This window comes from Leguminivora glycinivorella, chromosome 6, assembly GCF_023078275.1.
Source record: "Leguminivora glycinivorella isolate SPB_JAAS2020 chromosome 6, LegGlyc_1.1, whole genome shotgun sequence".
In the NCBI taxonomy this organism is placed as follows: domain Eukaryota; kingdom Metazoa; phylum Arthropoda; class Insecta; order Lepidoptera; family Tortricidae; genus Leguminivora; species Leguminivora glycinivorella.
This window is the reverse complement of record NC_062976.1, coordinates 7,158,769-7,181,339: the sequence shown is the minus strand read 5'-3', so window position 1 is coordinate 7,181,339 and position 22,571 is coordinate 7,158,769. Positions and strand designations below refer to the sequence as shown.

Genomic DNA, 22,571 nt, shown 5'->3' with positions numbered 1-22,571 from the left:
TTTTTTTTCATTCCAACCCCAACGTGTGATATATTGTTGGATAGGTATTTAAAAATGAATAAGGGTTTGCTAAGATCGTTTTTTGATAATATTAATATTTTCGGAAATAATCGCTCCTAAAGGAAAAAAAAGTGCGTCCCCCCCCCTCTAACTTTTGAACCATATGTTTAAAAAATATGAAAAAAATCACAAAAGTAGAACTTTATAAAGACTTTCTAGGAAAATTGTTTTGAACTTGATAGGTTCAGTAGTTTTTGAGAAAAATACGGAAAACTACGGAACCCTACACTGAGCGTGGCCCGACACGCTCTTGGCCGGTTTTTATAAATACATTCTGCAAAAATATCGAAAATTATCAATTTATTATACTTACTTATACGAAATGGGTCATAAAATTTTAGGGAAAATAAAAAATGAATTATTTCCAAACACATAGTAAAAAATACATATAAATGAAGATAAACAGAAAAAAAAAAGTTTTTTAAACTAAGCAATGTGAAAAGGTTTATAACTATTGCCATTTAGAAAACTAACGATTTATGTACAAAAATGTTGCTGGCTCTTATATGATGTCCTACTTAAGAAAACAAAAATAATATGCAAGAAAAATAAAATTAAGTTCCATTCGACCTCAAGGTCTATGTTTACCGGTGACTTACCGCAGAATACACACAATTACGCCAAATTACCGGCATCGTGTCATCCCTACGGTGATTTGAATGAATCACACACTAATTTCGCGTCTGTCAGTCAAGGCTGTCTAAAAGACAATCAAACCTAAACCTGTAGACTGTGCTGAAAGGTTTACTTTTGAGTGACGGTCAGTAGAAGGGCTCAAGTTGGTTGTACGTGCTGCAATTATGTCAGCATCATACAATTCGCAATTCCGTGTCTTCACTAACATCCAGTATATCCAGAACTGTGACTAGAAGTACTTATTATAGACGCGGAGGTCAAGTTATGCTAGATATATATTCTTGAGATTAGAGCGTTTTCTGAGAAGATGGCTAATGAGTGACCTTAGGGTTGCGGCTGCGGTCAGATGTAATAAGGATGACATTTTGGTTTTCACACAGAAACTAACAAACGTGAAGGTATGGCCTAAAATGCACTGCATGGCTGCGTCAGCAGAGAGTTCTTTCAATCTCAGACCTTGTAAACGAAGGCTTGACTGGGAAGTGAGATTTGTCAGTACTATAAACTGATATGATGGGAACTTATAACCATAAAAAAGTCACTTGCACGCGATCCATTTGTTCATGGCCGAAATTGTGTCTGCAGCTCACGGACCAATGCCTTGGATGTCTAAACCAACCTGGTATGGTCAGCAACTCAGCATACCTTCCAAGTTCTCGACCGAATTTTAATATCTGTTAAGCCTAAAGATATTTCTGCTGGCATCTCTTTGGATCTCAGCGAGATCTCGCGAAAACGAGCGTTGTCAGCATATTTCTAGAAAAGAATGAATGAATTGCTAAACCTACGCTTAAGCACTTACACTGTTTTGTGGCTTGCAGTCAGCAAACCAATTTAAGAGGTCAAAAGAGACAAGCAATTCCATGTCGATTTAGAACGAAATCGAAAAGTTTCATTACGCTCACATTACCTACAGTTTCGTGATATTATTGTTAATGAAATATTGATCAGGATTCCTCATTTATTACTGCCCGTTCAGAATAATCACAGCTTTGATTCCAGACATTTGTGTGATATGCTAATAGCCCGACGTTGGTTCAAAATTAAATTTCAATTCCCATTTAACCACCTAGTCTGATTGCCACCATAAACAAACCCGACAAATCTCGATCTTATTCTATCTTGTTACTCAAAAACGACATAAAAACCATATAGAAACTTAGTATGTTATGCCATTTTGTAGTAAGAGATTATTTGCCCCTAGCAATACATTAATAACAATAAAATATTGCTTCAAATTTATAGAGACACACGGCAAAACAGAATTGATTCAACACTAAAGTTATTATCAGTGTTCCATACTACACTACACAAGATCATAACCGACATATTTACCGTACCAATTTCTCCCATTATTAAAAGACTAGTGTTTCTATTCGAAATAGCGTAATAGCTATTCTAAACCTTAATAAATTTAGTTAAAATCTACTTTCGTATTATTAAGTGAGAAGGGAGTTTGCACGATTTTCAGTGTATTAAAATAATTTAAATGTAAACGTGTAGGTTACGTCTTTATTTGCGGATATTTATGTGGGGGCATAAAGTGCGGGACACGGGCGGAGGATAAAGGTCCAGAATGCCGTGACAGCAACGTGGGTACGGCACTAAAAACTGAACCTGGTAGGGTAGCGACAGGCTATCGATATCGATAATACTGCTGTCGCCGGCTGCTGCTGTTCATACTTTTTAGGGCTCCGTACCAGAGATACCAACGAAACCCTTATGGTGTAACTTTCTCCGTCTGTCTCTCTGTTTTTACTTGTACTGGGAGTGAGGTATATACTCGAAGTAACTACCTACTAGGGACGGGAGGCAGGACGAGAGGCACGTTACCCGGTCGGGCCAGGCCCCAGAACTCGGTGGTAAGAGGATCCCAAAGGGGAACTCCGATCCAACGAGGCAGGGGAATGCCCAATCGGGTACGAAAAACTAATGCCTAAATGGGGGGCCCGCCGGGGCCCAACACGTGCGCACCTGCGAGGGTCCTGCAAGCAAATATACACCATGCGGCAGCCGCCACGGCCATTGTCGAGAGCCAGCTTGCAGGACACGTCGACCTCGCACTACTACAAGAACCCTGGGTGCGAAACTCAGAAATACTAGGACTAAAATCGGTTGGTAAAGTTTTGTACAATACTAATGGAATAAAGCCTAGGGCATGCATTGTTTTTAGCAAGAACATTGACTTTCTACCTGTTCCAGAGTTATGCACAGACGACCTGGTAGCAGCGTATGTAAATCTAAAGGGATGGAGTGGGCGGAGGGTCATACTCTGCTCGGCATACCTCCCTGGTGAAAAGCAAGACCCCTCTGCGGATCTCACTGCAGTGGCGGAATACGCCCGCAGACACAACGCAGAACTGCTGGTGGGATGCGATGCAAATGCTCACCACACCAACTGGGGGAGCACGGACATTAATGATAGAGGTGAGTTATTACACGACTTCCTTCTATGTTATAACTTCCAAATCCTAAACTTAGGGTGTGCACCAACCTTTGTCACTAGGGTCAGGAAGGAGGTTTTGGATCTGACCTTTGCATCTGCAAATCTAGCCAGGTACATACAGAACTGGAGGGTAAGTGATGTGGAATCCCTGTCAGATCACAAACATATATGTTTTAATATATCTTTTTCTCTTAGCGTACAGACTTTCACCTTCAGAGATCCTCGGCGGACGGACTGGGAGGGATACAACAATAGCCTGGAGCTGAACCTGGACTCAGTAATGAAGGTAATCAAAACGAAAGAGAGTTTGGAGCTTGCGGTAGAGGTAATCTCAAAGGGCATTGTAAGGGCCTTTGAAGATAACTGTGCGCCCAAGCTCAAATTGACCAAACGTCTCGTCCCTTGGTGGAATTCCAAGTTGAAGAAACTCAGGGGCAAGACGCGGAAGTTATTCAATAGGGCTAAAAGAACGAACGACTGGGAGACGTATAGGAAAGCCCTAAACGAATACAGTAAAGAGATTAGGAAAGCCAAGAGAGCATCATGGAGGAGGTTCTGTGAGGAAATTGAAAATACACCTCAGGGAGCGAGACTCCACAGGCTACTCTCGAAGACTAGGACTAGTCAGGTTGGCCTACTGAAAAGGCAGGATGGCTCCTACACTGTAAGTGAAATGGAGACTTTGGAGCTTTTAGTCGAAACTCACTTCCCAGGGGCAGCCTTGTCAAACAGTTCGAGGGATAGCGAGAGCTGGCATAGGCCTCGTCCCGAGGACTGGAGGCAGGCTGCCACGATTATACGGCCGGGGATAGTGAGGTGGGCCATAAACTCTTTCAAAACATTCAAAACGAGCGGTCTGGACGGAGTAAGCCCTCTACTATTACAACGTGGTGCTGAAGTCTTGATTCCGCATCTGGTAAGAATCTTCAGAGCGAGCTACGCTTGGGGATACTTACCGGAACAGTGGAACAAGGTCAAGGTATTATTCATACCGAAGGCAGGAAGGAAAGACTACGCAATAGCCAAGTCCTTCAGACCCATAAGCCTTTACCTCGTTCCTCCTAAAAACCTTAGAAAAGGTAGTTGATAAATACATCAGAGATACCTATCTTGTAAGGATGCCAATCCACGACAGCCAACATGCATGCATACCGGAGGGGAAGATCTACGGAGACGGCCCTTCTGGAGCTGGTGGACAGAGTGGAAAAGGCCTTAGAAGATAAGGAAATAGCTTTGTCGGCCTTCCTTGACATTGAGGGCGCTTTTGATAACACTCCAATACGAACACTGGTGGAGGGGCTAAAAATCAAAGAAGTGGACTCCACCACGGTCCGTTGGGTGCAAAGCATGCTCTCAAATAGGAAAGTTAGGCTAGACCTGCTGGACACCACACTAGAAGTAACCACTGCGAGAGGCTGCCCGCAAGGGGGTGTCCTATCCCCACTGCTCTGGACTCTTGCAGTGGATGGGCTCCTGCGTAGGATGGCGGATCTCCAAATCGACACTCAGGGGTACGCAGATGACCTTGTTGTGACGGTGAGGGGAAACTGCCAAAGTACTATATCATACCTTATGCAGAGGGCTCTGAACACCATAAACGCTTGGTGTGGTGAAAATGAATTGTCCATCAACGCAGACAAGACAATTATAGTTCCATTCACGAACAAAAAAAGGCTGGATAAATTAAAACCTTTGGTCATGAATGGCAAAACAATTCCGTTTTCCTCTGAGGTCAGGTATCTGGGGGTAACACTGGACCAGAAACTGACATGGAACCAGCACCTGAACGGAACTCTACTGAAGGCCAAATCGGCCCTGGCAATATGCTGCCGTCTCGCAGGCAACAGATGGGGTCTCAAGCCGAAAATTGCTTTATGGCTGTACACTGCTATAGTGAGACCGATAGTGTCCTATGCCTCTGTAGCATGGCACAAGAAGACGTTGCAGAAAGTGGCAGTGGCGAGGCTCAGCAGTCTGCAAAGAACTGCATGTAGCATCGTTACTGGAGCAATGTCATCCTCTCCAACAGCGGCACTAGAAGCCCTGCTGAACCTGTCGCCACTACATCTCCAGCTGGAACTGGAAGCAAGATCCAGCATACTGAGAATAGTGGCTACAAAGAGAGGAGGGTGGATATCACAAGCACTGAGACTATTTACTGAATCAGTGCTCGATATCCCTGTACTGGGGATGCCGGCAGACACCATGCCCCCTCAGTTATGCCCGCAGAAACTCTACTCTGTGGAAATCCCGGAAAGGGAGGACTGGTCCAACAGTCAAATCTCTTGGAAAGAAGGAAGCCTAAGGTGGTACACTGACGGCTCCAAATCCGGATCTGAAGTAGGCTGCGGAATATACGGCGAAACGCCTAGAAGGGCTAAAAGCCTAAATCTAGGACGATACTGCTCTATATTCCAGGCAGAGGTATACGCCATCCTAGAATGCGCGTCAATCAATCTGCAATGCAACTACGTCAACCATACTATATACATCCACTCGGATAGCCAGGCGGCACTCTTAGCCCTAACCTCGGACGTCACAACGTCCAAGCTGGTTGAGAACTGCAGGCAACTATTAAACAACCTTGGATCCAAAAACAAGGTTGTCTTAAGATGGGTCCCAGGGCACGCAGGCATCGAAGGCAATGAGAAAGCCGACGAACTTGCACGAACGGGGGCAAAGGGTACACATCACGGCCCAGAGCCATTCTGTGGCATCCCGAAAAGCCTTACGAAACTAACCCTAAAGACCTACTGTCAATACAAAACCATTCAGCTCTGGAGGAACACGCCAGGCATGAACCATTCCAAGGCTCTCATCAGAGCCTACAGCAAAAAGGCGTCCTCAAATGCCTTAGCGCTGTCAAGGAACCAACTACGCAACTTAGTAAGGGTGCTCACAGGGCACTGCCACCTGAACAAACACATGCACACCATCGGAAAACGTGCGAGCGGGCGGTGCAGATTCTGCCTAGAGTCTGAAGAAACGCCCCTGCACATCCTGGCAGAGTGCCCCTCTCTAATGCGTACACGTAACATGATTCTGGGCAGCTATCAAATACACCCAGAGGATGTGAGGTATCTCGATCTCAAAAAGATACTACAAATCTTTGAATTTGTAGGACTTGATCGAGAGTTGTAGTAGGTGGCGATCACAATAGATCAGAAATGGTCGCAGTGATACATAAGGCGCCCTGAAGCCTTACATAGCCCCTAACCAAGAAGAAGAAGAAGAAGAAGAACTACCTACTACGCTATAATAGCCGGAAACCAAAAAGAAGACCGAGTGTCATTAATTAACAAATAATTATGATCCCTCTCGTTACTGCTAATGCTATACAAGTTTGAATTGAAAGTTTTTACGACTTCAATTTAGAACACCTTTTCCAAATACCTGGTAGGTATCAGTGGCGTAGCGTCGATACAACTCGATTCCCAACGGGTTCCCTAAAATTCTGTAGAAGTCCATACATAACAGATGCCGAAAACTACGGCTTTACCAACGAAAATTTTTGCGACACGCCCCTGGTGGGTATAGAAATATGAAACTTGTGATAGCTTAAAGCTTATGCATTAACTAGCACGGTGTGTGTATTTTCATTAATTACCAATGACCATCACATCATTTACCTGCACGACTTTATCGACACTTTTCCCCTCACTAGATCCACTCCGGCGCAGCTCATAAAACCTTGTGATAAGTGCCATTACCATCACAAAGGAGGCGTGTAATTTTTTGTCAAATAAATACTAATAAAAAATTGATGTTTATTAAATATAATTTTGAATACTCGGCATATGGAGCTTGTCAAAAGGAGTTGATTATTGTTTTTTCTTGATTCAAATTTAAGTGGTTATTACGTATATAATAATTGGATTTGTCTGTGTGATGTGAAATATTGTGAAGTTTATATTATGTTGTAATAAAACTTCGATGTTCGATTAATTTTGTGATTAATTTATGCGCATATAAATATCCGTTTTGCTATGTGAGAACCGCTCTTGAAGAAACTATATTTATGTAGAAACAATACCTAGTGTTCCACATTTTCATTATAGGTGCTCCTTATTTACTTGCGTACTTATTTTGCCCACCTATACATTACACCTACTATTATTATTAATGAGGTTAAATTGAATGGATTATGCGACGTGGACAGTGGCGATTCTTCCAGTTCGCAATTCTGCACATTCTGAATTGCACACAGTAGTTTTTGACCTCATGCGCTTTTATGTGCAGTCATTATTTGTGTACAAAAGCGATTCTTCCTGTTCGCAATTCTGCACAATCTAAGTTCCACACAATAGGTATTTCGCCTCATTCGCTACTGTGCACAGCCATTATTTGTGTACAGAATAGTTTCTTCCTATTCTCAATTATACGCAATCCGAATTCGACGCAATAGGTATTTTACCTCATTCGTTATTGTGCACAGTCATTATTTGTATACAGTATAGTTTCTTCCTATTCGCAATTCTACACAATTCGAATTCCACACAATAGGTATTTCGCCTCATGCGATATTGTGCACAGTCATTATTTGTGTACAGTATACTTTCTTCCTATTTTTAATTCTACGCAATCTGAATTCAACCCAATAGTATTTCAACTCATTCGATTTTATGCACAGTCATTACTTGTGTACAATCTTGTTTTGCATAATCTCAGCTTCCTCAATCCCCGCAAATACGCACACATAGAAACGCAGAAAGTGCCTTCCGCGGCGCACTAGAGTAGGCAAAGCTCCAAATAGCATTATTAATATTAACTACCGTTATATACATTCAGCAAAAATAACATTTAGGTGTCAGATGGCGTTGTTACAGGCACTGTATTCAATTTTGACATCTAATTTCAATATAAATTAAATCTAACCAGTCACCATATCAATATCTTGTAAACAAAATGTTAAAATCGAACCTTTGCTGACTATAGGTATAGGCCAATATTTACTAAATAATTACTACTACTATTTACTAAGTATTTTTCGGGAAACGTTCGTATTTGTCATGCTATAATAGTTCACATTGTGGCATTTGATGAAGTAGAACTGCTGATAATAGATCATAACGAATCTCCTCAGCGACGTATGTAAGGAGATTTCTGCGTTTCTATGTGTACATGTTTGCGGGGATTGACGAAGCTGAGATTGTGCAGAACGAGATTGTACACAAGTAATGACTGTGCATAAAATCGAATGAGGTGAAATACTATTGAGTCGAATTCAGATTGTGTAGAATTGCGAATAGGAAGAAAGTATACTGTACACAAATAATGACTGTGCACAATAGCGCATGAGGCGAAATACCTATTGTGTGGAATTCGAATTGTGTAGAATTGCGAATAGGAAGAAACTATACTGTATGCAAATAATGACTGTGCACAATAACGAATGTGGTGAAATACCTATTGCGTCGAATTCGGATTGCGTAGAATTGAGAATAGGAAGAAACTATTCTGTACACAAATAATGGCTGTGCACAGTAGCGAATGAGGCGAAATACCTATTGTGTGGAACTTAGATTGTGCAGAATTGCGAACAGGAAGAATCGCTTTTGTACACAAATAATGACTGCACATAAAAGCGCATGAGGTCAAAAACTACTGTGTGCAATTCAGAATGTGCAGAATTGCGAACAGGAAGAGTCGCCACTGTCCACAAGTAATAACTGTGCACAATAGCGAATGAGGTGAAATACTAATTGCGTAGAATTCAGATTGTTCAGAATTGCGAACAGGAAGAAGTAACATTGGCAAGAACGTCGCATAATCCAAATTGAATCTAAATTCATTGTAGGTATACAATTTCTTAACAAGACATTATATTTTTGTATCGTTTTTAAAGTTCCTAAATTATGTTATCTGTGGCTAAGTTGCTAAAATGCGTTATTGTATTTTAATTTTACTTACTAAACAAGCCAAAAGCATCGACACACTACATGAACTGCTGACGTGTGCCTTGATGTAAAAACCCGGTTTTAATTAATCCCATTTAACCCCTTAACGGAACAAAACAAAGACAAGCATTATTACCACCAATTTAATCAAAAACATTATAGTTTTATGAACAATAATAATGTCCAATTAACTCGGAAACTAATAACTTACGCAACATTAGCTTCGAATTTATTATTGGTTATTCAAAAGTAGCCTTTATTTACATGGGTTAAGATCTCTGTCAATCATCTTTCAGGGTTGGCCCACTTTATTTCTGATTATTTGAAATGGTGGCGATTCACAAAGGTTGTCGGTCACTGTATAGTAAAAACAAATAACCAGGATAATAATAGGCTATTAGTTTCCTATACTTAAAATAAAATATTTTATGCAGTGCACGAAATAAAGCACCACATAATTAGAAGAAATATATGGACAGTAGTTATGTTTAAACATAATTTGTATATAATAAGTCAAACAGAAAGATATAAAGTAAATGAATTAACCGTGACGTCAGTCCTCAGTATTTCATAGTAATTCCATACTTTCCATATTAGCAAATCGTTTTGACAGCTCTTAAAAAGATGCTGATTTGACTATAGGAAACTAGCCTATTCTATTCATTATGTTAAATGTTGCCATCATCATTAGTGTATTTTTTTAACTTAATGTCACAATAAGAAAAAGTACAAATGGCAGACTTCATGCCTTAATTTAAACCATTCTCTATCATTCAACTATATGGCAAAGCAGAAACTGACGTAGGCAGGCAGAATTTTCTTTGTGAATCACGTCAGGTCTACATTAAATTAGGACGTATATTTAGACCTGCCGTCGACAATTTTTCAAATTATAAAAAGTTCCACAAACATTTTTTGGATGCCTATACGAAAGACATGAAATCATTCGCACAGGCATCATCTGTTTTTACATAATGAAAACTTACGTGGGCTGTGAATTTTTCCGTATTTTTTTATGTACATTAAAGTGACATCATGGTGATCGTGGTCAAACGCCTACCTATCCATACTAAAAAAAATAATTTTTAAGAAAAAAAAACCGCCTTCCTTTGGGGTTCTGGTGATAAATACTTTCAAATGTTGGATTATGTTATCAATTCGTCTGTATATTTTTTAATGTTTGTTATTCGATATCTCCGTCATTTCTGAACCAATTTTGAAATTTGGATGATTCTGAAGTACTTACAGAAGTACTTCCACTCTTCCACTGCACCAAATGTCACTGTTCTGCATGTAAGTGCATGCTGTTCTTATAAAAATACCAAAGTCACTATAAGTGTGCCGTTCAGATTTGAGGAGTTCCGTTCTGACCATCATCAGCAGTTCCACTGCACCAAATGTCACTGTTCTGGACGTAAGTGCATGCTGTTCTTATAAAAATACCAAAGTCACTATAAGTGTGCCGTTCAGATTTGAGGAGTTCCATTCTGACCATCATCAGGAGTTCCACTGCACCAAATGTCACTGTTCCGTACGTAAATGCATGCTTTTCCTTTAAAAACACAAAAATCATTATATGTATGCCTTTCAGATTTGAGGAGTTCCCTCTATTTCTCCAGGATCCCACCACCAGAACCGGGTTCTGAGAAAAATGGGACCAATCTGTATGTATATACATTCAATCAAAAAAAAATTTTTCAAAATCGGTCCAGTAACGACGGAGATATCGAGGAACATACATTAAAAAAAAAACATACAGACGAATTGAAAACCCCTTCCCTTGAGATTTGGAAGGCGGTTAAAAAAAAACATCATTCGTATCAGCCTCTTATCGCCTACTGCTGAGCACAGGCCTCTCTTCTAGTACGCCACTTCTCCCGGTCCTGAGCTAGTCTCACCCAGTTGTGAGTGTTGTGAGTTGTGACCCCCAATTTTCCGGATGTCATCCACCCAACGAGCCAACGGATGCCAAGCGTTTCTTACATTTCTATTCTTTAGTATCTGTAAGCAGCCATGCGTTGAAATTATAGGATAAACCTCACAGTTCTTTGTGAATAGATTAGGTGATATAAATTTCAAAGGCACTACACTTTGATTAGTATAACGAGCCAGCAGACTGTTTGATGACCGAATTAACATTTATAGAAATTAATCGATTCCATATATCGATTATAGTATTCGATGAATCGGGTAGTAAATGTCTCGTTAGGTAATGGGAACATATGGCCGAAGCATGGGAAAGAGTAACTTTAGATTTCCTGTTTATTTTGGATTAGTTTTTATAGAAATTTACGATTTTATAAAATTAGAGACGGTTTATTAAAATGAGGATTGACGCGGCCTTTGATTTCGTTGATGAAGTCGATTTCAATCAAGGAAAATTACGGCGGTTCATTCATAAATTGTTTAAGTAAGGTATAACATTGATGGAGTCGACGTTTGTTCTCATATTCACAGTTCTTCAATGAAAATAACTGGCACAAGTTCTGTGATATTTTCTATTCAGAGATAGATGTGTTAGTAAATAGTAAAACCAAGTAAAAACTATTCGATGTTAAAGTCGTAAATTACATACGGTAATACGATGATGGCCTTATGTTTTATATATTAGTACATATTCAAATAGTTTCATGGATGAATGTACCTAACTTGGCGTTTGGCGTACTTATGGAGATGTAGATTTTCCATGGGTATCGGATGCCTATACCTACTAATGCAAAATAAAAAAAGCATGCGCATCTGGTATACCTAATGTGCATATTTTTAAATTATAATGTAAATGGGCTTACTCTTGACCACAGACTAAGCCAAAGGCAAAGACGTGGCCTGCGATGGAGTGAGCTTGTCTAGAATTTGAGCATTTTTTCTGTTACTTAAAGGTATTTAAAAATGTTTGGAAATTGTCGGTAATTTCAGAGTTTGAAGGAAAATTTACAATCAATTTTGATCACTCTGAAATTTCTCGTTGCAGAAAGTTGTCGATGGCAAATCAGCAGGACAAATAAACTAGTAGTAAGTACGTAGTTACTGTTCTTAGCAGTTAATTTTGTAATGCAACAAAGAGTTCCCTTCATTAGAGCAGCCATGAAGCTTTTTACTACTACCCATAAACCGTGCAAAAGTAGTGATTAATACGTACTCACGCGCCGGCGCTTTGATCTATGGTGGTATGCAATTTGCGAATAGTAAGAAATATGTGGCGATGTGGGCTTGTGGGCTATCCTGTTTTACGGGACTGTATTATATTGTGTGGCAGTAGTATAGAAAACCGCCTAGGGGTTGGTGTGAGCAATTTCACAATACTTAGATATATACAGGTGCATTAGCGTAATTCCGAATGACAGAAATTCTCGGGTAATAACGAAAGGGGAATCTTGATATGATGGAAACAATGGTGATTTTGATGCGACTTTCGAAATTAGACAACTTTCGGTAGCACCTTACTTATGAATACCAACCGTAATCTACGCAAAAAAAGACTTCGTCAAACGTTATCATCAATAAAGTTATGTCAAATTACATTAGGTACTGAAAATTCACCACAGGATCGATGTGCTTGACATTTGTGGCATCAATGCAGTCGACAGCTAGGTATATCGTAAATGGGATGTAAAAAAGATGGTATCGAAAATGGAATTTGAAGTGAAAGTCACTGTAGGTATCACCAAATTAAGCAGGCCGAGCACATTTTTTCTAAGCCTATTGGTATCATTTGCAATAACCTAAGTCATTTTCTGTAAAATATAGATTTTAATAAAAGCTAACAAGCTAATTACGGTTGAAGAAAGCAGCTGCTACCTAACTTTAATGTAAAGTATTATTTTGTTATAAATTACAGGTGCCTATAGGTAATAATAAGGGTAGATGCGTTTATAACTTAATGCAGAAAGAAATGCATAGTGTAACGAGTAAATTAGCGAAAGGTGCAGAATCTAACCTTCTAGTTCTACACAAGATCGGCAATGTTTAATAAAAGCTATTATTTATCAAACTGGTATCGCGGAACCTCGCAAAGATGGCAATCATAGGCAGGTAATACCTACCCGAGACAAACGCCGATTGGAAAACAACATGTTTGGGAGAGATGATACGAAAATAACGTGACCATTGCCATATAAATTATAAATTACTATATTTTCGGCTAGCGTTTTGTTTGTCAACGATTGTCACTTGGTTTAGGCTTATTATATTAGACAGAGTATCAAAATATTTCATATCCTGAACGTCTTTTATGAATGTAGTCTCTGCTCTGCGAACTGTAGCGGTCTGAAATATCTTAGTGTAATTATTCTATACATTAGACACCCAACTTTTTTGTGTAGCGGTTACAAAATGGTAGACACTTTTGAAGAGTTGTTTGATCTGCTAAGTGCAATGTCCTTTTAAATGTTTATGACCTTATTACCAAAGTATCATATGTAGAAATTCCGAAAGCGATACCTAATAAAGTATTACTCTTAATACCCCTTAATAGACAGCGGTAATTTTAGCTCTACATTACATAAAGTAATCATAATCTCTATACCGGCTGTAAAAAGATAATTTATAATGCAAAGAAATTGCGCTTACACTGCACATACTACTATCTTCTTTACATCCAAAAGAATATAACTCACCTCTCTTTCTAACGTCCATACGCTCTTTTAAAACATTTCTGGAGTTTAGTTGCTAGCTAAACTTAACCATTTTATCTTTTTGATTTTCAGCCGTATGTATGAGTATTTTGAAGTTGACGTTCGGTTGTGTTTTAGACAAAATTGGAACTTAATCGATGGCGGCAACTTTGAGGCATTTATTTTTATAACCAATTCGCGTAAAGGTGTTATACTAATAAAGGTAATCGCGTACTTTCCCATGGTAAATCAAAAGGTTATATGTCCATACAAATTATATAGAAACTTAAGACGTTTTGATTCTGAGCGACTGCATTTTACCATGCCGATACCACTTGGCAGTCTACCATAGCTTCTCAAGCGTAGCTTCTTGACAAGTCTTGTCTGACCTCCATCCACGTATATTTTGTTAAGGGTCTTAAGGCCATTACATACTGGATTTTATGAGTTTTATACTACTTATAAGTAAAGTGCGCCTGAGGATGTAACGTAAGCATAATAATTGTGCAGTAAAGAACAAACAATGTTGCTTGGGATATTTCGCAACGCGAACGAACTTCATTAGTATTGGCGGTATTCGTTAAGAGGAAAAAGAACGATTGATGCTACATACAAACGTAATTCTCATTTTCCTTTCAGGATATTGATATTATGTGCTTGAATTTTTTTATTTCATATTAAGATGTACCTACCTATAATTAGCACAACCATCGATTCTTTAAATTATTGTATAAGTAACATTAGGAGGAGAAAACTGATTTCATAAAAAAATCCGAAATAAAATGCCATATATAAAAAACAAATTACAGACACCACTGGTTCAGGACATTCAACTTGAATAAAGTAATTTCTTCATGGATTTTACCTGCATATAGTAGGTACTGTGGTTACTTAAAAAGGCACAAAAAAAATATTTGGTAAAATAATTAGATTTGTTCCCAAAGTTGCTTCATTATTATTAAATATACCTACATTTTTTATGCTCCTAATTTAGTTTAATTAAATTAAAAATTCTAAAAATGTCAAACGTAGCGGCAAACTCGTAGCTATGGTTAAATTACATGGAATTGTTTTTCACTGCGTAAATAATGCTAAATATTTATGGAGAAAAATTAAGACTACGTTTGTATGGAAAATTTACCATTCTTTTTCTACTTAAATTATAGTGGAAAGTACAGTTTAACATCGCGCGGCCATATAGTAAGTAGTTACTAAACTCATCATAATTATAAATTGCTAGGAGCGGTAGACGACTAAGTACATGATAACGGTTATTTCACAATTGTCTACGAGGTACATAGGCTGGAAACATATATTTAAAAGTGTAAATTTTTGTCATGGTTAGATTTGAACTCAAAATAGAACCCTCAAAGAAATTTCAGAAGTCAGGAAGTATCATTGAAGGCAGCAATATTTCGACTTTTACATTTATTCTGAGCTTGATAGCATACCTTGTTCACAGATGTTTTTGCCTGTATAAAAATAATCCAGAATTTTTTATAGAAAAAATATCACGGGTCAAGCAACTCCAGCATCTTATATGCTCGAGTTGCTTGTCCCATGCATAGTTGATGATCCAACTCCACCATATAAGAGAGTTTGTGATCCCAGCAACTCCACCATATAAGAGAGTTAATGATCCCAATAGCTCCACCATATAAGTTTGTGATCCCAGCAACTCCACCATATGAGTTAGTGATTCCAGCAACTCCACCATATAAGAGAGTTTGTGATCCCAGCAACTCCACCATATAAGAGAGTTAATGATCCCAGTAGCTCCACCATATAAGAGTTAGTGATTCCAGCAACTCCACCATATAAGAGTTAGTGATTCCAGCAACTCCACCATATAAGAGAATTTGTGATCCCAGCAGCTCCACCATATAAGAGTTAGTGATCCCAGCAGCTCCACCATATAAGAGAATTTGTGATCCCGGCAACTCCACCATATGAGAGAATTTGTGATCCCAGCAGCTCCACCATATAAGAGTTAGTGATCCCAGCAGCTCCACCATATAAGAGAATTTGTGATCCCAGCAACTCCACCATATGAGAGAATTTGTGATCCCGGCAACTCCACCATATGAGAGAATTTGTGATCCCAGCAGCTCCACCATATAAGAGTTAGTGATCCCAGCAGCTCCACCATATAAGAGTTAGTGATCCCAGCAACTCCACTATATAAGAGTTAGTGGTTCCAGAAACTCCAGCATATAAGAGAGTTTGTGATCCCAGCAGCTCCACCATATAAGAGTTAGTTATCCCAGCAACTCCACCATTCGTCCGTCGTCGTCGGTAGTGACCCTGCCTGCTATGCCGCGGTCCTGGGTTGGAATCCCGGTAAAGGCATTTATTTGTGTGATGAGCACAGATATTTGTTCCTGAGTCATGGATGTTTTCTATGTATATAAGTGTATTTATCTATTTAAGTATGTATATTGTCGCTTAGCACCCATAGTACAAGCTTTGCTTAGTTTGGGGCTAAGTTAATCTGTGTAAGGTGTCCCCAATATATATTTATTTATATAAGAGTTAGTGATCCCAGCAACTCCACCATATAAGAGTTAGTGATCCCAGCAGCTCCACCATATAAGGGAGTTTGTGATCCCAGCAGCTCCACCATATAAGGGAGTTTGTGATCCTAGCAACTCCACCATATAAGACGTGTATCACGAAATTCATACTGTGGTCTTAAAGTGAAAAACAGGCACGACAACTTTTTACGAACATTTTATACGTGTTATTATTGTCAGGTAATTTTCGAAGCTAATTAAAGTCACAATTTTATACGTATAAAGTTTCCAATTAATGAGATTAATTGTCCATGGGTCAATTATCAAAGAACATAAAAACAAACGTATAACGAACCGGCTAACAAAACGAATAACTTTACGGTCTCAACGAACCAAATTAAAACTAATAATTTATGCCCATTGAATCCCTAATAGAAACTATCAACACATCAGGGTAAGTAGCCAAGTGCACTGACGCTTACGATAATATCGTTATCGCTATATCTGTCTCTCTTCTTGACGCGACATCGACAGAGCCAGATTGCGTTTCGATCGGTGTCTAGTTGTCAGTCGTCAACGATTGTCATTCGGCTAGGCAACTACCAAGCCAAAGTCAAAATCGCTTACACTTCGTAAGCTTTTCGTCGCTAGCTATCCCTATCGCTCTTCTGAAGTGCCACGACAGAGCTAGGCTGCGTTTCCATCGCCACGTAGCGTCAACGATAGTCATTTCGGCTATTCCTGCCGAAAACCGGTACTCTCAACGTAAACTCGATGATCGTCATTCGATTGTGATTAATCGAAAAACACTTTAAACTCGCTCACTACACGAATATATTCTTGTATCGATAAGACTAAGCGACATCGAGACGAAAATACTGGCCGATAATACTAACTCATTCGCAGAAAAAAATCAGGAAAATATCAATACTGTTTATTCTAAACCAAACCATGTAGCTTCCGCTTTAAGATTTAGATTGGTTTAAGTAAAAATTTGGCGATTTTGATTAAAGCATTAGCTTTGGCACGCGCCTCGAGTCCAAACAAATGTCGTACATGAGAAGAGATTAGATCGATGTCAACTAAGAGGACCAGTCTTAAATCTTGAAACGCGTGTCTGAATAATTGTCTCTGGATTTAAGTGATTTTAATTCGCTAGGAAATGAACGTTAAATATGATTTGGTTTGGAATTAATAAATAACTATCTAGTGATACTTGCATTACTTCCTTTTTTAGACTAAAAGAGCAGTGTGCGTAGCCGAATGAAGGCTTCACAAAACGCTCACAAATCGTGAGCGAATCGTGAACGAATCGCACACAGTTCTCATTACCACATCTTATACAATTATTAGTTTGAATATACAACACGTAGGTACCACTTCAAATTCAGATGTCGCATTACGCATTACCCAATTTCCCAATTTATGTTGAATATGTTACGTAAAATCAATTTCGCATGTTAGTAACTTTTTCTACTCCCGTACTGTTATTCGTGAGTTACAAGGTCGTGCATAGAACTTAAAAACCCTACATAAAAGATGTCAGGACAAGTCTATCTAGTCTATACCCTGAAAACATTTAGTAGAAGTAGCACGATATAGCTGTTACAGTTCAGTAAATACATTGCTACCAACTTAACAAACCAATTCGCAGAGTCGAGACTCCTTCGTTTTCAGCTGCGTTCATTGGCGACGCGTCGAATCGCATTCAAATGTATGAGAACTCGATTCAACTCGGCTCGATTCGTCTTAGTGGCCAGGCTTCAAAGAACCATACCATAGACAGTTTTATTTTCATGTTTGCACTCAAACTGCATATTCAAAATGGTAGGCGGTCCACTAGATAACTAAGATGACTGAAAGTAGGTATTTGTTGATTTATAATTTTCTTTCAAAATAAGTGCTTGGTCGTAGAAAAAGTATTGTATGCAACGGTGTTTAACTGAGTCAAAAAATGCTCGTGGCGTCTTTATTAACAATTTTCGGCTTCGCCTCAAATTGTTACCCACGCCACTCACCTTTTTTGACCTCTTTTAACCACCAGTTGCATAAAATACTATAGTATGTAAGAACTAAGAATATAATAATGAAGTTTTTGTACGCCATCAGGCTACATATGTTATATTGTTCAGTGCTACATATATTATATTGTTCAGCACCACTGTAATCAGTTGGACATGTACTTACAAATAAAACACTGGACTTTGGCATAGATTATAGAGCACTTGCGTTGCGCCACTTTTCGTTTTCTGTCTGCCGCATCATGTTCCTTAAGCTTACATTTTGTAGGTATTAAATAACAAAAGTAACAAACACATAATCGTTTATTCACCACAAAGTAAAGCCAACAGGCTCTCGAGGCGATAGTTATAGTTGGTCGCTCAATTCCGGCTGATTGCCGCGGAAGTCGCGTGCGACGATCGGTCGCAATGGAGCCCGTAACGAGATTTACAACGAGCTGCGAAACTTACTCCGTGGCTTGCGTGGACGACGATCGCGCGACCGTCGCTGTCGCATCGTTTCGCCTATCATCCATAGTTCATCGACCTCGCCCACCTAAGACGATACGGGAGTGGTCAATTCTCCATACAAACGCTCTCGACTATTTCCTTCCTGGTTTTTGACGATAGAGCAATGATCTTTCAACACAGATTATTATAATTTTTATCTGTGTCGGACCGTTTTCATTTTTTGATATTCTTATTTTTAAAGACGCCCATCAAAAAATTCCAGAAACGACTTTATTGATTATGGCGCAAAAAAAGGTGTGGTATTCAAAATTGGTAACAATTAACCAAAATAACTAGAGGGTCCGACACAGATTATTTCATTGTTATTCAGATTCTCAAATTTCGTTACGATTGATTAAGTTTTGAAGGAGGAAACATTCGAGAGCGGAACCTCGATTTTAAAGATTTTTTTCTCAATATCTTTAACTGAGTTGTTCTGTAGGGACATTTTTTTTTCGACAAATCTAGTTAATAACACTAAAATGTATATTTTACTAAAATTCCCAAATTGAACTGGGGGCTACTTTCCATTTTAGCATTTTCGCTCCCGTAGCTCCTAAGGACTTACGATAGTACTCTTTATTATACTGTGACCTATCACAGTCAATCAGCCGAAATGTTATTGAGATAGGTAGCAGGAAAAACTGATGTGGCGCCACGGTCCGAAAATATTTTTTCTTCCGGCATCAAACACAGAAATACTTCTCTTTCTAAAACCATTTCTATCCAGTCGACTCCGCCGACTTCGCTGAGGTCTGTTAGCATAGCCGAAGAGGTATTTTTATTTTATTAAAAAAATATATAAATATGTTTTTCAGACGGACTGACAAATAATAGTAAAATATTTCGTAGCTCCGTGACCCTTGGTAGTCGTAGAGCAAACCGCAAGTGTTGGCGAGACAATCACCGTTCGATAAAGATAACCATCCCAATCTAATTGCGAAGGAAATGGACGGCATTATGAAATTTGATTATTCAATGTTTACACTGGAATGATTTGTGGTCGTAAATAGAAAAAAAACCAAATGTATTTTTTTCAAATCATGAACAAAATCTGGTATAATGAGCACCTTGGTTTTTTTTCTAAATTGTACTCTTCAGATGAACAAATAATACGACAATAACGTATTTTTCGTGAGTTGAACGTGTTTCAATAACAATAACGTTTTTTTAATTCAGTATACAAACGTTTATTGGGGCAATCCCCGATACGGTCCGTGTGATGGAAAGTGGTCGCCAACAGTAACCTATAGTGACGCCTACAAACACAGATTTGTCACATGCGCGTTTATAAGACCATTAGAAACTTGTACAAGTTATTTGAAGAACCCCATACTCGTTTAATAGTTAACATTAATACCTCGGCATCTTTCCACAAAGTAGTAACCGGACTTTGCAAATTTTGAGACCTCTTCTAAAAAACTTATTTAAATCAATGTGTTTGCCCACGTGGTTTTTTTCATGTTTTTTTTCACCAGAAAAAAAAATCGTTTCTTTACCCCTAATTTGTGGTCGTATTATTTTAAATCATAACATAATCTGTGGGTATATGGGTTAAATTTTATCACTTATCTAGATAAAGTATCCGTCACGCTTTGGCAAATATGTCAGTGTGATAGTGACAGATGTCTCATCCACGTGGACAAGTGTCGTAATTTTAAATCATAACATAATGTGGTTTAAAATCACAATTGGGGATCGGATGTCCCTGGTACGGTGGAGTACTTATCTTATAGCAAAGACATATATAACTCCACCTAGACAGTTAAAGTCTAAGAAAAAAATGTACCTCAGTACCATACAGAAAAAGGTACGGTGGCCTAGATGGCGTTACACCTTTGGGGGACGCTCAGCTAGATTGCGCTAGTATTAATATTTGACAGTTAAAATGTCAAATATTAATATTAGCACCATCTAGCTGAGCGTCCCCAAAGGTGTAACGCCATATAGGCCACCGTATCTTTTTCTATGTCTTTGCACACATATCAAGCTAAGAACCAAATTGCCAAAACTGAGGTTCAAAAGTTTTAAGCCTGTGTCAAGAGATGGCAGTCTATGCACTGTGATTACACATTTTACTTCGACAGTAACTCTCTATAATACTTTGTCTTATAGTCTACTCAGTCCTTGTGCACAATTATCTTATTTTGAACTTATATTGAGTAACAAAATGTTCCAAATTCAAAAACAAAAGGAATGCTTCCAGCCGGCCTAGCCGTAAATCAGCAAGAATACAGCAGAAATGCAGTCTGGCTCTGTCGTGCCTATACGTAAGAGCGATAGAGATAGCTATAATGACGATATTATCGTAGGTAATAATAAATAATAAATAAATGAATATTATAGGACATTTTTACACAGATTGACTGAGGCCCACGGTAAGCTCAAGAAGGCTTGTGTTGTGGGTACTCAGACAACGATATATATAATATATAAATACTTATATAAATAGAAAACATCCATGACTCAGGAACAAATATCTGTGCTCATCACACAAATAAATGCCCTTACCGGGATTCGAACCCGGGACCCGGGTAAGTGTTTGTGCATTTTGCTTCGTACCCAGGCCCCGTAGCCGAATGGCATTTCTGCGACGACGCGAAACGAAATCGAAACGCTGCAGAAAGATAGAACATACATTCGTCAATAATAATCATCATTAATATTCTAAATCACAATGACAAATAGATATTGTAACCACGTTTCATCAAATAGATTACATACATTAATTTTCAAAACAAAATAATAATATCCGTTGATATTTCGCGTTCGTCATGCACGTGCAACTTCGAAACGCGATTATAGAATTGTCGTTTTCTGTACATTTTGTACAGATTAAACCAAAACTAGTGGAAGCTACTTTACTCTTCAACTTACATATAGGTATTATAAGTATTTACACCGTGTCCAATAAGTTCGAATACAGCACAAATAGCCAATAAAACAAAATGAACAAATAGTTACTACATTATTATTATATTTTATGAATGGCACTCTTATTGGCCACTCATGTTTCGGATAAAAAACTGCCAAATTAGTTGAAACTACGCTAGAATACCATTTGCCGAATGTGCTGGAGGTGCGTCTTGTTGGGACACATGATACTCATTCCCAAGCATCCTTTTTAACTTTAAGGCATTTTTTCTCCAAAACCTTGGTTTTAAAGAAAAAAACGTTGATTTTAACGCTTTTATCTGTAAGTACTGAAGGTAGTTTACCTCGCTTACATACTGCATCCCACACCTGGGCCGATGGTGAGCTCTGGAACCTAGGCACATTTTTCTAGTTGCCCGGAACGTTATCTATCCTCGGTACCCATAATAGTTTATTTTGGACACGTGGCGTCTGTTTTATCACATACAGATTCTCCTTATAAAAAAAAACTCGTCACCTGCGTGCCGAGCAAGTATTTTGTTGGCACTTTACCTCTTTGTTTTTCTTAGACACTTCGGAAATTTCATGTACTTTGTGCTTGTATTTTATTAAGAGGAATATACTCTTTAGTTTAAACAAGAATTTGATGGCCTGTGATCCCTATATCTTTAGAACTGAGGTAAAATGTGAGTATTCGGACTTATTGGACACGGTGTACTTCTCAGGAGCGTGTGACGTACTCTATAACCTTTTTTGTAATACCACGTCGGTGGCAAACAGGTATACGGTCCGCCTGATGGAAAGTGGTCACCGTAACCTACGGACGCCTGCAAGTCAAGGGGTGTCACATGCGCGTTGCCGACCCATTAGAAACTTGTACACTCCTTTTTTGAAGAACCCCATACTGTACTTATAGTTCATCGGGAATACCTCGGCATCTTTCCACAGCCGGAGTACCGGACCTAAGTTATTCTGACCTCTTCTAATTAACTTATTTAAATCAATGTGTTTGCCCGTGTGGT

At 38.8% G+C, this 22,571-nt stretch overlaps 2 protein-coding genes across 2 annotated transcripts; both read left to right on the top strand.

Annotated features, from left to right (window-relative positions):
* Nucleotides 1–2,636: 2,636 nt before the first annotated feature.
* LOC125226978 lies at nucleotides 2,637–4,229 on the top strand. The gene is made up of 4 exons (XM_048131163.1): nucleotides 2,637–2,814; nucleotides 2,899–3,123; nucleotides 3,178–3,253; nucleotides 3,338–4,229. The coding sequence occupies exons 1-4, from the start codon at nucleotides 2,637–2,639 to the stop codon at nucleotides 4,227–4,229; spliced, it is 1,371 nt and encodes a 456-aa protein (XP_047987120.1).
* A 53-nt stretch (nucleotides 4,230–4,282) lies between these two features.
* Nucleotides 4,283–6,283, top strand: LOC125226977. The gene has a single exon (XM_048131162.1). It carries the CDS (start codon nucleotides 4,283–4,285, stop codon nucleotides 6,281–6,283), a length of 2,001 nt encoding a protein of 666 aa, XP_047987119.1.
* Nucleotides 6,284–22,571: the final 16,288 nt, after the last annotated feature.

Coding starts and splice junctions, on each gene's coding strand:
- LOC125226978 (XM_048131163.1), top strand. CDS start 2,637: ATGGGGGGCCCGCCGGGGCCCAACACGTGCGCACCTGCGAGGGTCCTG. Junction 2,815..2,898: donor ACTAGGACTAAAATCGGTTG/GTAAAGTTTTGT, acceptor TACCTGTTCCAG/AGTTATGCACAGACGACCTG. Junction 3,254..3,337: donor GCATCTGCAAATCTAGCCAG/GTACATACAGAA, acceptor TTTTTCTCTTAG/CGTACAGACTTTCACCTTCA.
- LOC125226977 (XM_048131162.1), top strand. CDS start 4,283: ATGCATGCATACCGGAGGGGAAGATCTACGGAGACGGCCCTTCTGGAG.